The sequence below is a fragment of the Phacochoerus africanus genome, chromosome 2 (genome assembly GCF_016906955.1).
Source record: "Phacochoerus africanus isolate WHEZ1 chromosome 2, ROS_Pafr_v1, whole genome shotgun sequence".
NCBI lineage: Eukaryota > Metazoa > Chordata > Mammalia > Artiodactyla > Suidae > Phacochoerus > Phacochoerus africanus.
This window is the reverse complement of record NC_062545.1, coordinates 276,108,786-276,122,161: the sequence shown is the minus strand read 5'-3', so window position 1 is coordinate 276,122,161 and position 13,376 is coordinate 276,108,786. Positions and strand designations below refer to the sequence as shown.

Genomic DNA, 13,376 nt, shown 5'->3' with positions numbered 1-13,376 from the left:
ATGGAGCCCGTCTCTGGGGGATGGCGTGGGGTGCAGTGGGGCCTTCCGCAGCCTCAGGGGCGGCTCCCCCGCGTGCTCATCCTCACAACCCACTGCTCCTCTGTTCGGCCCCTACCCACATCCCTGCATGGAGAGCACCGTTCAGACAAGACGACTGGCACCTGTCCTCACACAGCTGCCCCCGACCCCACCCACAGTGTGCCCAGTGTGGATCCTTCTGCAGCTGACCCAGTTCTTATTTTTTGGCCGCACTTGCAGTATGTGGAAGTTCCCGGGCCAGGGATCGAACCCTCGACACAGAAGCGACCCGAGTCACAGCAGTGACAAATGCCAGATCCCTTAACCGCTAGGCCACCAGGGAGGTCCAGTTTTTTGTTGTTTGATAGTCTGTGCATAATTCATGTGCTCCTTCTAACCAGGCTCTCCCAGGGCCCCTTTCTCCTTGCCACTCCCAGCTCCATTCGTCTTCATTCCCCCAGGGAGCATAATTGATAGCGGCATATCCACTCTGCCCGTGTCTAAAATCTCTCCAGGGCAGGAAGGAACGCCCCCAACAGCTTGCCCATGCCTCATTGTGGTCCCCAAATGCAGTCACCTCTAGACATGATGCCACCTCTCCCTGCCCTTGGACTAGGAGGAGGCCTTGTCCTGAGAGCCTGGAGCGGTGGTCACTCCTGCTCTGTGCTGACCGTCGCCGCACAGGTCCCCGTCCTACAAGGACTGCTCGGCAAAAGCTTCGGCATCGCCTCTCCTCTCTGATGTGCCATAGGCACAGGTTTTACTTAAAGGCGAGCAGGCCATTCTACTGGTTGCTGTCACTGTGCTTTTCTTCTTGGTGGCTCTCCTTCCTCTCTGGTTCTCTGCTTTAGTCATTGCAGTTCCCTTTGAGAGGAGACCCCTTTAAACAAGGGATCTCGAGCAGCAGAGGCTGAGTCTTGGTTTAAAGCGCCGACAGCACCACTGCCTTCCAGCTGGCCCAGCACACCCTCCAGGCTTTGACGGGACTGGGCAAGGAGGAGGAGGTGTTCGAGCCTTTTTCAGGAAATGGTTTTCCTGGACTAGACCTTCCCAATTTGAATGTCACTTTTGGAAACACAAGGTGGTAAGGGATCCATTTGTGCCTTTTCCTGTATGTTATTAGTTGTATATATAATTCACATTTTTATGTATTCTGAACACAAGTCCTTTATCGGATAGTTTTCACAAATATTTTCTCCTGGTCTGCGGCATCTTTCATTTTCTTAATGTCTTGAAGAGCAGAAGTTTTAAATTGCTAGATTTTCTTTCTTTCTTTCTTTCTTTTTTTTTTTTTTTTTTTTGGTCTTTTGTCCTTTTAGGGCCATACCTGTGGCATGTGGAGGTTCCCAGGCTAGGGGTCAAATCAGAGCTACAGCTGCCGGCCTGAGCTGCCACAGCCAGAGCAATGCCAGATCCGAGCTGCATCTGCAACCTACACCACAGCTCATGGCGACGCCAGATCCTTAACCCACTGAGCAAGGCCAGGGATCAAACCTGCAACCTCATGGTTCCTGGTCGGATTCGTTTCCGCTGCGCCACGATGGGAACTCCCTTAAATTGTTAGGCTTTTTAATGATATCCAATCTGCACATTAAAAAATGTACAGATCATGATTTTGGTATAATATGTAGGAAATCTTTAATCCAAGGGCACAAAGACTTTCTTCCGGAAGTTTGGTAGCTTCAGGTTTCTGTTTAGGCTCATGATCCATTTTATTTTGGCTATGCCCACTGCCGTAACAGTGTCTGGTCCTTAACCTGCTGTGCCTCAAAGGAACTCCTCCCGTGGTCCATTTTGACTTGAGTCTTGTGGATAGTGTCAGGTATGGGTCGAGGTTATTGTTATCGTTATTTGTATATGGATGTCTAGTTATTCCAGCACAACTGAGCGGAGAAAATCATTTCTCCACTGACCTGTGAAATAGAGTCACACAAACATGACTGATTACTTTGGATCAGTAGTCAGTTTGATGAAAAGTAATCAGTCATATTTGTGTGAGTCTCTTTCTGGACTCTGCGCTGTCCCTTTAATCCCTGTGTCTAGCCTTCCACCAACGCTCATGCTGTCTTGACTACAGTATCTCTGAAGTAAGTCTTGAAATCAACTTGTTCTCCTTTTTCAGCATTTTTAGTGATTCTAATTCTTTTCCAAAAACATCCTCCATATAAATTTGGGAATAAACTTATGTGGAATCTTCAAAACACCTTCTTGGAATTTGGGTTAGAATTGCATTAAATCTGTATCTCTATTAGAATTGACATTTTTAACCATATTGAGTCCCTGAGTCCATGGACATGGTATAGCTCTCCATACTTATTTAAGTCTTCAGTGTCTTTCGTCAGCGTTTTGTAGTTTTCATCATACAGACCATGTGTATATTTCGTTAGCTTTATATACCTCAGTATGTCATTTTACATTATTGTAGATGGTGCTATACAATTTCAATTTCCAATTGTTTCTTGCTAGTGTCTTGAAAAAGTTGGGTTTTTTTTTTTTGTTTATTGATTTTGTATCCTTTGAAGTCACTAAACCTACTTATTTGTTATAGTAGCCTCCTTGAAGATTCTTTGGGGCTTCTAGTTAGATGATCATGTCATCTGCAAATATGACAATTTTATTTCTTCTCTTTCAATTTGTTTGTTTTTTTCCTTTTCTTGTCATATTGAGCTATCCAGGACTTCCAGTAAGATTGTCAAATAGGAGTCTTGAAAATGGGCATCCTGACCTATTACCCAATCTTAAGGGGAAAGCATTCTGCCTTTGAGTAGGATATTATCTGAATTTTTGATAAATGCTTTCTATTAGATTGAGGAGGAAGTTATCTTCTATTTCTAGTTTGCTTAGAATATTTATCAGGAATTGATATAAAATTGTATTAAATGCTTTTCCTGCAACTATTGAGATGATTGTATAGTTTTTTCTTTAGTCTAATAACGCAGTTATATTCATTGATTTTTGAAAATTGAACCGGATTTTCATTACCAGGCCAAACCCTATTTGGTTATAATGTGTTATTCTTTTCATTTATTGCTAGATTCAATCTGCTAGTATTTTACTGAGCATTTTGCACCTGTATTCACGCAAGATATCGGTCTCTAGTTTTCTTATAGTGTCTTTGTCTGGTTGTTGGTATCAGGGGAAGGCTGCCTAGTAAAATAAGTTTTGTTCTCATCTATTTTCTGAGTTTGCATAGCATTGGCATTGTAGTTAGGGTAGAATTAGTACTATCACATGGTTCATATTGCTTGGTCCATCCATTTATTTATATACGTATGTATGTTCAGAACCTCATTCAATGGTAAGTTTATTCGAGGCCAGAAATCCACCTCCCCCCACCTTTGTTATGGCATCTATTAATCACACTATAGTGCTTATTTTTTATTGCAGCAAAATATACATAACATAAAAGGTACTGTTTTAACCCCCCCCCCTTTTTTTTTTTTTTTTTGCTTTTCTTTTACGGCTGCACCCACGGCATATGGAGGCTCCCAGGCTAGGGGTCCAGTAGGAGCTACAGCTGCCGGCCTCCACCAGAGCCACAGCCATGCCAGATCCAAGCTGCGTCTGCAACCTTCACCACAGCTCAAGGCAATGCCGGATCCTTAACCCACTGAGCGAGGCCAAGGATTGAACCTGTGTCCTCACGGATACTAGTTGGGTTTGTTTCCACTGTGCTACAACGGAAACTCCCTATTTTAACCATTTTTTTAGTATAGAGTTCAGTAGCATTAAATACATTCTCTCCAGCACTTTGGTATCTTCCCAAACTGAAACTCTGTCCCACCCCCCGGACGACACCTCTGAATTTCCCCTCCAGCAGCTGGCTCCCACCCTTCTACTCTCTGTCTCTATGAATCCGACTCGTCATATAAGCGGCATCATATAAGTAGCGTCATGCAACATTTGTCCTTCTGCGTCTTATTCCACTTAGTGTAACATCTTCAAGCTTCACCCATGTTGTAGCACGTGGCGGGATTTCATTCCTTTTTAAGGCTGGATACTCTTCTGTTGTGGTATATACCACGTTTTGTTTCTCCACTCATCCACTGATGGGCATTTAGGTTATTTCTGCCTTTTGGCTATTGAGAATCATGCTGCAATGAACTTGGGTGTGCAAATATCTGTTCCAGTATCTGTCTTTCCTTATTTGAGTATATATCCGAAGTGGAATAGCTGGATCACTTGGTCATTCCATGCTTCATTTCTCTGGGAACTGACCTACCGTTGTTCACAGCGGTTGCGCCATTTGACATTGCCGCGAGCAAGGCACACGGGTCCGCTTTCTCCACGCCGTCACCCACACTTGGTTCTGGATAACATCCGTCCTGATGGGCGCGAGGTGGTATCTTGTTGTAGTTACACGTGCTGCTTTGTGTGGAGTCTTGCACGTAGTAGAGGCTTGTTGATGGGATGGAGACCTGGGCACCACGTTCGTTTCAAGGCAGTTTCGTTAGAGCTCCCTGGTGGCTCCGTAGGTAGGGACCTGGCGTCGCTACCGCTGTGGTGCAGGCTTGATCCCCGGCCCAGGGATTTCCACGTGCCTCGGATGCGGCCAAAAAGTAAATAATTACAATAAAGTCAGTTAGTGTATGTCACACCTCTCAGTTTATCAAATCTGTCCATGGGTCCGGAGAGAATTCTATCCCTCAGCTTGCAGTGGCTTTAGCTCTGGAGCTGGGGGACTTCAAGGCCTTTGCGGAAGAAGGCTTCCTTTGCTCCCCAGGCAGAGCCCCAGGCGGCGCAATCAGAGGGGTCCTAAGAAGGTGGCTCAAGAGAGCCCTCTTGTCACTGGTAGCTGCCATCGGTGCACTGGGTGACAGCGTGTGAGCCTCCCTCTCCGGGACTTGGTTTCCTCGTTTTGTACACTGAGCGATTGTTTCAGAGCAGTGGTCCTCGACCTTGGCTGCATACTGCAAGCACTTGGGGAGCTTTTAAATATCTCTCCCTCCCAGGCCTCACCTTGGGCCAGTTATAGCAGAATCTCTGGGGGAGGCCCAGGCCTCCATAATCTCAAAGCTCCCCTGGTGGGTCCAGGATTTGGCCAAGATGAGACCTGGGGATGGAGCCAGGCTTCCCATACCTCCCTGAGCAGGGGAAATCACCTGAGCTGCTGACTTAGAGACACACACCTCCCAGCCCCTCCCCTGGAAGTTTTGGCTTGGAAGTTCTGGAAGGGGTGCCCAGAATCAGAATCTGATTTTTTTGTTTTTTGGTTTTCGTGGGGTTTTTTGGTTTGTTTTTTTCTCCCGCGGCATATGGAGGTTCCCAGGCTAGGGGTCAAGTCGGAGCTGTAGCTGCCGGCCTACGCCATAGCCACAGCAACCCGGGATCTGAGCCGCATCTGCGACCTACACCACAGCTCATGGGAACACCGGATCCTTAATCCACTGAGCGAGACCAGGGATCGAACCTGCGTCCTCACGGATGCCACCCAGATTCGTTTCCAGTGAGCCACGACAGGAACGCCCTAATCAGATTCTTAACCCACTGAGCTACAACGGAAACTCCCTGTTTTTTTCTCTTTTAAAATGAAGTATAGCTGATTTACAGTACTGTGTTAGTTTCAGGTCGGAATCTGTGTTTTAGACAAGCCCTCGGGGTGATTCTCAGTCTCAGACCGATCCAGGCAACACGGGCGCAGAGGGGCGCGTCTCCATCCTCCGCGTGCACACGAACCCCTGCAGATGGTGTTAAACCACAGACTTTGATCCAACGGTGGGCGGTGGGGCCTGAGCGCCCAGCTGGTGCCGTGCTGCTGGCCCGAGGACCCCACTTCAAGGAGCAAGCAGAGTAGCAGCCGCCAGCCTGAAGTTCTGCAAGCCCCCCAGTAGGTCCCGCCCCTGGTGACCCGGGCTCGTCCCGCTTGGGGTATATGCTGTGCTTTCTTGGCTTTCCCATCCTCCCTTTCCTGGCTGTTGGCTTAAATGAGTAGCAGAAGACAAAGAAATACCGCAGGTGGGGGCATGCCGGCCCCCCCCCCCGCCGCCCCCTGCACAGCTGTCTGGGCACCCCGCTCTCCCGCCCCCCCGGCCCTGGCCTTGGGGCGCCACCGGGAGCCTGGCTAATCAGAAGCTTCCAGCCTGGAAGCACAGCTCCGCCTCAGCGAAGCTTTTCCCAGAGATGTGTTTCAAGCACCGATTTGGTGTCCTCGTGTTTCTGATCTTGCCAGCCTCTCACGAGCCGTTCCCTTGAATGACGACATGCGGTCTTGAGATGCTGGGTTAAAAATCTTTCAGTTGGGCTTGTTTGTTTATGAAGCAGCATCAATTATCAGGGCTTTTCCAAACTGGCTTCCTTTCTACTGGCGTCGGCATCCGGAGCAGCACCGTCAGCCGCCAGCCCCGGTGACAGCCGCGTTTTGGTGTCGCTGTTGGGCCTCGCAAGTTCTGGGGGTGCGGGGGGGGTGTGTGTGTTCGGAGTGTGAGGGATGAAACACCCGCACTCCCCGTGTTCAGACGCCCCCCGATCTCGCATGTTTTCTTTGGTGGCTGTTGTTTCGCGGCAAGTTGTGAAAGGAATTCCCTGTCGCCGTGTGGATGTCTGCGGCTCCCGTGCCCCAGGCTGCGCTGGCCTGGCGGAGGGCTGGCTGCCGCTCTCATCAGGTATCAGAGGGGGGCTTCTTGGCAACTGGGCAGAAGTGAACCTCAGCGCACAGCATGGGCAAAACAAGAGGGGAAGAAAGGCCATGGGAGAGGCTGGACAGGAAGGAGAGCATTTGGCTCGCACCTGACGCCTTTTCTAAGTTCACGCGTTTCCCAGAAGCAAGTGGAACTGAAGGACGAGGTGACTCGGTGGCTTCTGGATAACAACTGCAGGGAACCCAGCTCTTAACGGCTCAAGCGAAAGAGATGTGTGTGTTCATGTCAGGGAAACACTGAGGGGTGTTGGCTTCAGGCATAGCTTGATCCAGGGCCCCAAGCAGTGTCTCTTGCCATCTCTCTGCTCTCTTGAAGTGGGCTTTGTTCTCAGGTGGTGGTGTGGGGTCTCTGGGTGCAACCGCTTAGCAGCCCCAGAACAAATGAAGCTCCTTTCTCTCTGGCAAGCCTTGGGGCGGCCTCTCATTGGCCTGGTTTGTATCTGTCTACGTGGTGACCCAATTCCTGTGGTCAGGAGGAGCCAGCACTTGGATTGGCCATAGCTGGGCCTCCCTCGTGCCCAGCCCCACAGCCCTGGACGGGATAACTCCAAACAGGTCACAGGGCTGAGCAGGCATTGGTGGCTCACTGCGGGCTCAGAAAGATCACTGGAAGCGGTGAGCACGGGTCGGTGTGTGGCAGCTGGGGCAGCCCGGCCTGGCCACCTCCTTGCCGTCGGCAGCATCCGTGTCCTTCATGGCTCCGTAAAGCTCTGATCAGTGACTCAAACCATTTTGAAGAACCAGCGCCCCTTTGAGAATCTGTTGAGCAGCACAGACGGATCCCCTCCCAGAAAATGCACAGAGTCCACAGTTAACATCTAAGGTCCGGGGTCACGGGACCGGCGAGGAAGCCGGGTTGAGAATCCCTGGCCCAGGTGTTCTCTGAGGCGGCAGCTCCCAGTCACAGGTTCGGGGGCTGGTTCTTGGCTCTCTCCAGGACCTGCGGAATCAGCCCTTCTGGGCCAGGGTGTTGGCATCCTGAAAGTCACAGATGCCAAGGGGCTTCTGATGCAGCTGGTCCCTGGGAGTTAGAGGCACACATCTCAGACCCCTTCCCTTCCTGGAATTGAGCGTCACTCTCCACCCTACCTGCTGGTTGAGCGTTTTGGCTGGTGTGGGAGAAGAGTCAGGCAGTAGGCAGAGCCAGTGTAGACAGAACACTAGACCCGTGTACAGCTGACTCGCCTCTCCATTCCTTCACTTATGTTTCCTGGGGCTTCCCGAGGGTCCCAACACTGGCCGGGGGCCCTAAGGGTGGCACCTGGGCCCAGGAGGCTGGCCCAGGGCTCATGGACCCACTGGATACACCAAAGCCTGGCCTCCTGGTGCCCGATCAACACATCTGGTGAATTCCGGGGATGACGGGGAGGGCACCTTCTGTTCACTGACTTGGAGGAGGCAGAGCGTCTGTTCTAAAAAGACCCCCGGCCGGGAGTGCAGGCGGGAAATCTCTGAGTATGTTTTTCTTCAACTTAGAGATGCTTCACTTACTTGGAAGTGAAACGAACAAGGCTTTGGGCGCACAGCGAGTGTTGACACTGGGGTTGCTGTCACCGATGTTGTCCCGGTGGAAGCTGCCTCAGTCTCGGGACCCTGTATCTGGGATGGCAACCCTGTTCACTGCCCTGCCTCTGTCCCATGATGATGGCTGGTAAACACGGGGGCTGAGGGCGGTGCCTGGCACACAGCAGGTGCTCACAAAATATAGGTATGAACTAGTTAAATGGCAGTGAGTAAGCGGTAAGGGAGAGATGAAATATTCCAGAACTCAGTACTTAAAAGTAAACTGGGATGGTTTAACACCAGAAGACAGGGCCTGGGTTAGAGCTGGGGGCAGGAGCTAGAACCCTCGGGCCCTCGCCCCCGCCTGCCTCCTCCAGCCAGAGAGGCAGCTGCTCCCTCCGGTCCCATGTCCCTCACGGCGCTGGGGGCTGTCCTGCCCTTTGCAATCCCCGCCTCCACCCACCAGAGGCCACCAGCAGCCCCTCCCCAGGTGTGAGGACCAAAATGTCCCTCCCCCCTCTGTTCGAACCATTCGAACTAGGGGTTCGGGAGGCGCGTTCACAGGCACGCCCGGTCCTGCGGCATCAGACGCGGGCGCTGTGTCTTTTCCGCTGGGCTCCGATGTGGACAATTGCTTCGGTCACTTGACTTGGAGAGTCCTGCTCCCCTGGGCCCGGGGCTCTTTTCTGAAAGAGGAAGTGAGCGTGAGCAGCCCCGCCTCTCTCGGGGGCAAGTCGGGGCCGGACCCTCAGGGCGGGGTTCCAGTAAGAGGAGGGATTCGACGACCCCCCCCCTCTGCCGAGTGGCGCACCCAGGGCGCTCAGACCGGCGCTGAGGTCGCCCCACACTTAGGCTCCTCCCACATCTCCAACGCCAGCAACGACTACTAGCCCCATTCTGCAGGTGAGAAAAGCGAGTCAGAGCAGTTGTGTTAGTGGCCCGAGGTCCCACAGCGGGTCCCTGGTGGAGGTAAGAGTCTAACCCAAGTCTGGGTGGCTCCAGAGAACACGCCGTCCTCCCCAAAGGATGGGGCGCCTGCTCCCCAACACTCACCTGAGTGATGCCCCCACGGGAGTGAGGGGAGCTGGGAGCTGGCCCCCAGTCAGGGTGCAGAGAGCTTCCACGGCCGGGAGGCCCTGCCCGTGCCTTTCCCCGTGACCACCCCCACCCCGGGCCTGGCACCCCGAGTCCTGAGGAATGGCCCCCAAGGCTCCACCCAGTCTTGGGGGCTGGGGCCCACCCTGGTCCCAGAGCTTCGGGCCTGCGTCCCCTCCTGCTGACCTCTGTGCTTATTGTCCCCCCAGGGTGTTTTTCCTGAATGTGCCATTTGATTCCATCCTGGAGCGGCTGACCCTGAGAAGAACCGACCCTGTCACAGGAGAAAGGTTTGTGCGGACTCCCGGGGCCACGGCCCGCCCGGGACCCCTCTCCCTCTGGCTGCCCGGTACCAGGGCAGGGCTTCTTCAGAGAGGATGCTGGTGACAACTGACAGAAGACTCTAGAAAAGGGGTTCACCCGCTACTCCACGCAGTCCGTGACCCTCTTTTCTGCAAGAGTGAAAACAAAATGAATGTCCGGGGTTCTCCTGCAGTTTTGAAACGTTCGCCCATCTGTCCAGGCTCAGCTCTGACCCCAGCATGTGAAATGGCCCTTTGCTGTCACCGTAGTGCGTCCCAGGTGTGGCTGCTGTAGAGACGCATCCCCTGGGAACCAGGCCACCTTTGAGCCCTCCCACAGCCACGGGGGAGACCCTGAGTTTGGTGGTGCATCTGCCCAAGCACAGTGCTGTGTCGCTGTGAAAACACAGCGTTTTGGAGGTCCCATCATGGCTCAGTGGTTAACGAATCTGACTAGGATCCATGAGGACACAGGTTCAATCCCTGGCCTCGCTCAGTGGGTTAAGGATCCGGCGTTGCTGTGAGCTGTGGTGTAGGTCGCAGATGTGGCCCGGATCCTACGTTGCTGTGGCTATGGTGTAGGCTGGAGGCTGTGGCTCGGATTGGACCCCAGCCTGGGAACCTCCATGTGCTGTGGGTTCGGCCCTAAAAAGACAAAAACAACAACAAAAAATAAAACTCAATGTTTTTTTGGCTGCACCCACTGCCTATGGGTGTTCTCGGGCCAGGGGTCGAATCTGAACCGCTTTAACCCCCTGCACTGGGCCAGGGAGCGACCCAAGCCTCTGCAGTGACCCAGGCTGCTACAGTCAGATTCTTAACACACTGCACCACAGTGGGAACTCCAGAAATACAACTTAAAGTCCCTGCAGGGGTTCCCGTCGTGGCTCAGTGGTTAATGAACCCGACTAGTATCCACGAGGACTCGGGTTCGATCCCTGGCCTCACTCGGTGGCTTAAGGATCTGGCATTGCCATGAGCTGTGGTGTAGGTCACAGACACGGCTCGGATCTGGTGTTGCTGTGGCTGTGGTGTAGGCCGGCGACTACAGCTCTGATTAGACCCCTAGCCTGGGAACCTCCATATGCCATGGGCGAGGCCTTAAAAAAACAAAAGACAATAAAATCCCTGCAGTTGGAAAGAGGTGGAAGCTTCCATCCTCGGCAGTAACCAGGCCACGTTTCTTCGCAGGGAGTGAGGAGGGCAGGAGGGAAATACCAGGATTTTTCTAAACCATAGGCCTGATCTCTCACCTTGCTGCCGGGGGACGCTGGTTTGCTGACCCATGTCAAGTAGGTGGCCTGGGTGGTGCCCTGGCCCGGGGTCTCTCCAACAGTGGCCGCGGCATTTCCGGTCACCTCTGCTCACCCTTGGTGCGGGAATGCCCCATCCCCCACTGGACCTGCCACCGCGTCGTCAGTGGCAGACGAGGGCCGGACATGCAGCAGGTGCTCAGTAGACACTGTTTGAAGGAAGAGCGGGAGAGAGAGGAAAGGATGGGAATTTGGCCTCGCTCTACGACCGTGCCCTATCCTGCCACTGATGTGTGTCTCTGGCTGGGGGAAGGGACCACGTTTGGGGTCCCTCTGCGGCTCCCGGCCCGGCCGAGGGCGTGCACACAGCTGGTGCCGTGTTGGACGGCGGTGGCGGTGGCGACCAGCTTGCTGCACAGTAGGTGACCATGGCCCGTCCCCTCCCCCGCCCTCTGCATGGCCCGTGGCTGCGTCACCTGCTTCCCCTCCTCCCGCAGGTACCACCTCATGTACAAGCCACCTCCCACCGTGGAAATCCAGGCCCGTCTCCTGCAGAACCCAAAGGACACGGAAGAGCAGGTCAAGCTGAAGACGGACCTGTTCTGCAGGACCTCGGCCGAGCTGGAGCAGTTCTACCAGCCGGTCCTCCCCCTCAACGGGGACCAGGACCCCTACACGGTCTTCGAGTTTCTGGAGAGCGGCATCATTAATCCCCTCCCCAGCAAAGTCCCCTGATGCGCCAGAGCAAGGAGCAGCCCCCAGGCGAACAAAGTTAATCCCTCGCCCGCCACCTTCTGGAAGCTCCGCCAGGCCAATAAAGAGTGCCAGGTGCCGTTTTGTGTGTCCTGAGGTCAGGAGGCTGGCAGGGGGCCTTGTTTGGGGTCCGGGAGCACAGGAGGCGGTGAAGGGGAGCGGGGCAGCTGGGGCGGCCCTGGAGGAGCAGTGGCTGCAGCACTGGGGGGCTATGCGGTGTGGGAGGTCACAGGCCCTCGGAGCCTTTCTTTTCTCACAACCGAAATGGAATAATAGTCCTTGCCTCACGGGGTTGCTGTGGGATTAGGTGAGGATGCAAGCAACGCTCTCAGCACAGAGCCTGGCACACGCCACACTCTCAGTAAGTGTAATTTTACCAAAGCCACCATCTCCAGAGAAGCCTGGCGGGTAGAACTCTCTGGGGTGATGGGCGTGCTCTCTGTTCAGCGTGGCTGCGAGCAGCAGGCGGCTGTGGAGCAAGGGGCGTGTGGCTGGGGCAACTGAGAAGATGTTTAAAAAATGGTACTTAATTTTCACTCATTTAAATGTAAAGAGCCACGTGTGGCTCGTGGGGGCTGTGTTAGTGCAGTTCTAGACACCCTTAGCTGTTTCTTAAGACTGGCGGGAACCCCTTGGAAGGCCTGCCTCTGCGCCCACTGAAATAGCCCCTTGGGTCCTACAGAGCACACAGCGCCCGGGGGACAGGACAATGACGCCTCAGGCCGACAGGGTCTGCATCCTCTTCCATGAGCCCTCCCCTCCTCCCATTATTTTTTTCACCTCGTTAGGAAGGTACTTGGGTGAGTCTCTCCACCCACAGAAGGGAACACTGTAGCTGCAGGGGGTAAGTGACTTGCCTGGATCCATCTGCACCTGAACCCAGAACTCTCGTGCTCTCTGCCTGCGGATCTCAGACTCGGTTCCAGCCTCTGAGCTCCGGGCAGCTTGGGGACTCCGCGCCTAATGGCTAAAGCCCCTTCCAGCGCAGGGCAGCCCAGAGTCCCTCCAGCAAAGGTCTGACCCTGGCACTGGCCCTTGGAGCCAGTGAACGTGGCAGCCAGCAGCTAGGGTACACGGAGCCAGGGCTCCGGGCCTGCCTTCCTGCTTCTGCCCAGGTATGGCAGGTTGAGCCCCAGCCTGCCCTAGTCTGACCTCTGGGGCTAGGCTTTCTCTCCAGAGGCAGCATCCTGGCCTCTGCCCTCCCTCCTGCCTAGTGGCTCAGCGCCCACCCCCACCCCCCAGGCACTGGGGGCCACCCTTGGACGCTCTGTCAGGGCCTTGCCTGCTCAGGCCACACTTCATCCCAACTCCCACGGGGCAAAGGGTATCTACCCTGCAAATCCCCTGACTGTGGGCGGCTGCCTTTGGAGGCCCCAGGAGGCCCCAAGACACAGACCACAGGGTCAGACGCAGGGCAAGCACCCCATGTGGTGATGTTGCCACTTACGCACTTGAACCTAGCACCCCCAGACTGGAGGAAATGGAAAACCAGGAGGGTGGCCAGCGCCATCCTGGCGAGGTCTCACTTCCCTTGCCTCGACCTCCCGTGTGTCATTCCAGGCACAGGAGGCTGGGTCTCACTTTCAGTGAAACACCATTTGGATGTGGATTTTGGCCAAGGACATGCGAAAACCCTCCTTTCTTTGGTGAACATAGTGGGGCTCTCTTTGTGGACCCCCAATCCCTGGGACCGCCCACACCTTTAGCCCTCCTCTTCCTCCACCTGCCCGGTCCCCTCGGAGCAGCTGTGCCAGCCCTGTGCCAGCTCTGGGAGCAGGTGATGTCCCTGCTGAGAGCCTGGGCTGTGGAACCGGA

At 54.2% G+C, this 13,376-nt stretch overlaps 1 protein-coding gene across 4 annotated transcripts in view; it reads left to right on the top strand.

The window, feature by feature from the left end:
- AK8 (adenylate kinase 8) overlaps positions 1–11,641 on the top strand; it is a 128,923-nt gene extending 117,282 nt beyond the window's left edge. For all 4 annotated transcript variants that reach the window (XM_047768783.1, XM_047768787.1, XM_047768789.1 and 1 more), the window contains 2 exons: positions 9,463–9,543; positions 11,306–11,641. In XM_047768783.1, the coding sequence (XP_047624739.1) occupies positions 9,463–9,543; positions 11,306–11,543 (319 nt within the window). In that variant the 3' untranslated portion in view covers positions 11,544–11,641. The remainder of the gene's footprint in view (positions 1–9,462; positions 9,544–11,305) is intronic.
- Positions 11,642–13,376: the final 1,735 nt, after the last annotated feature.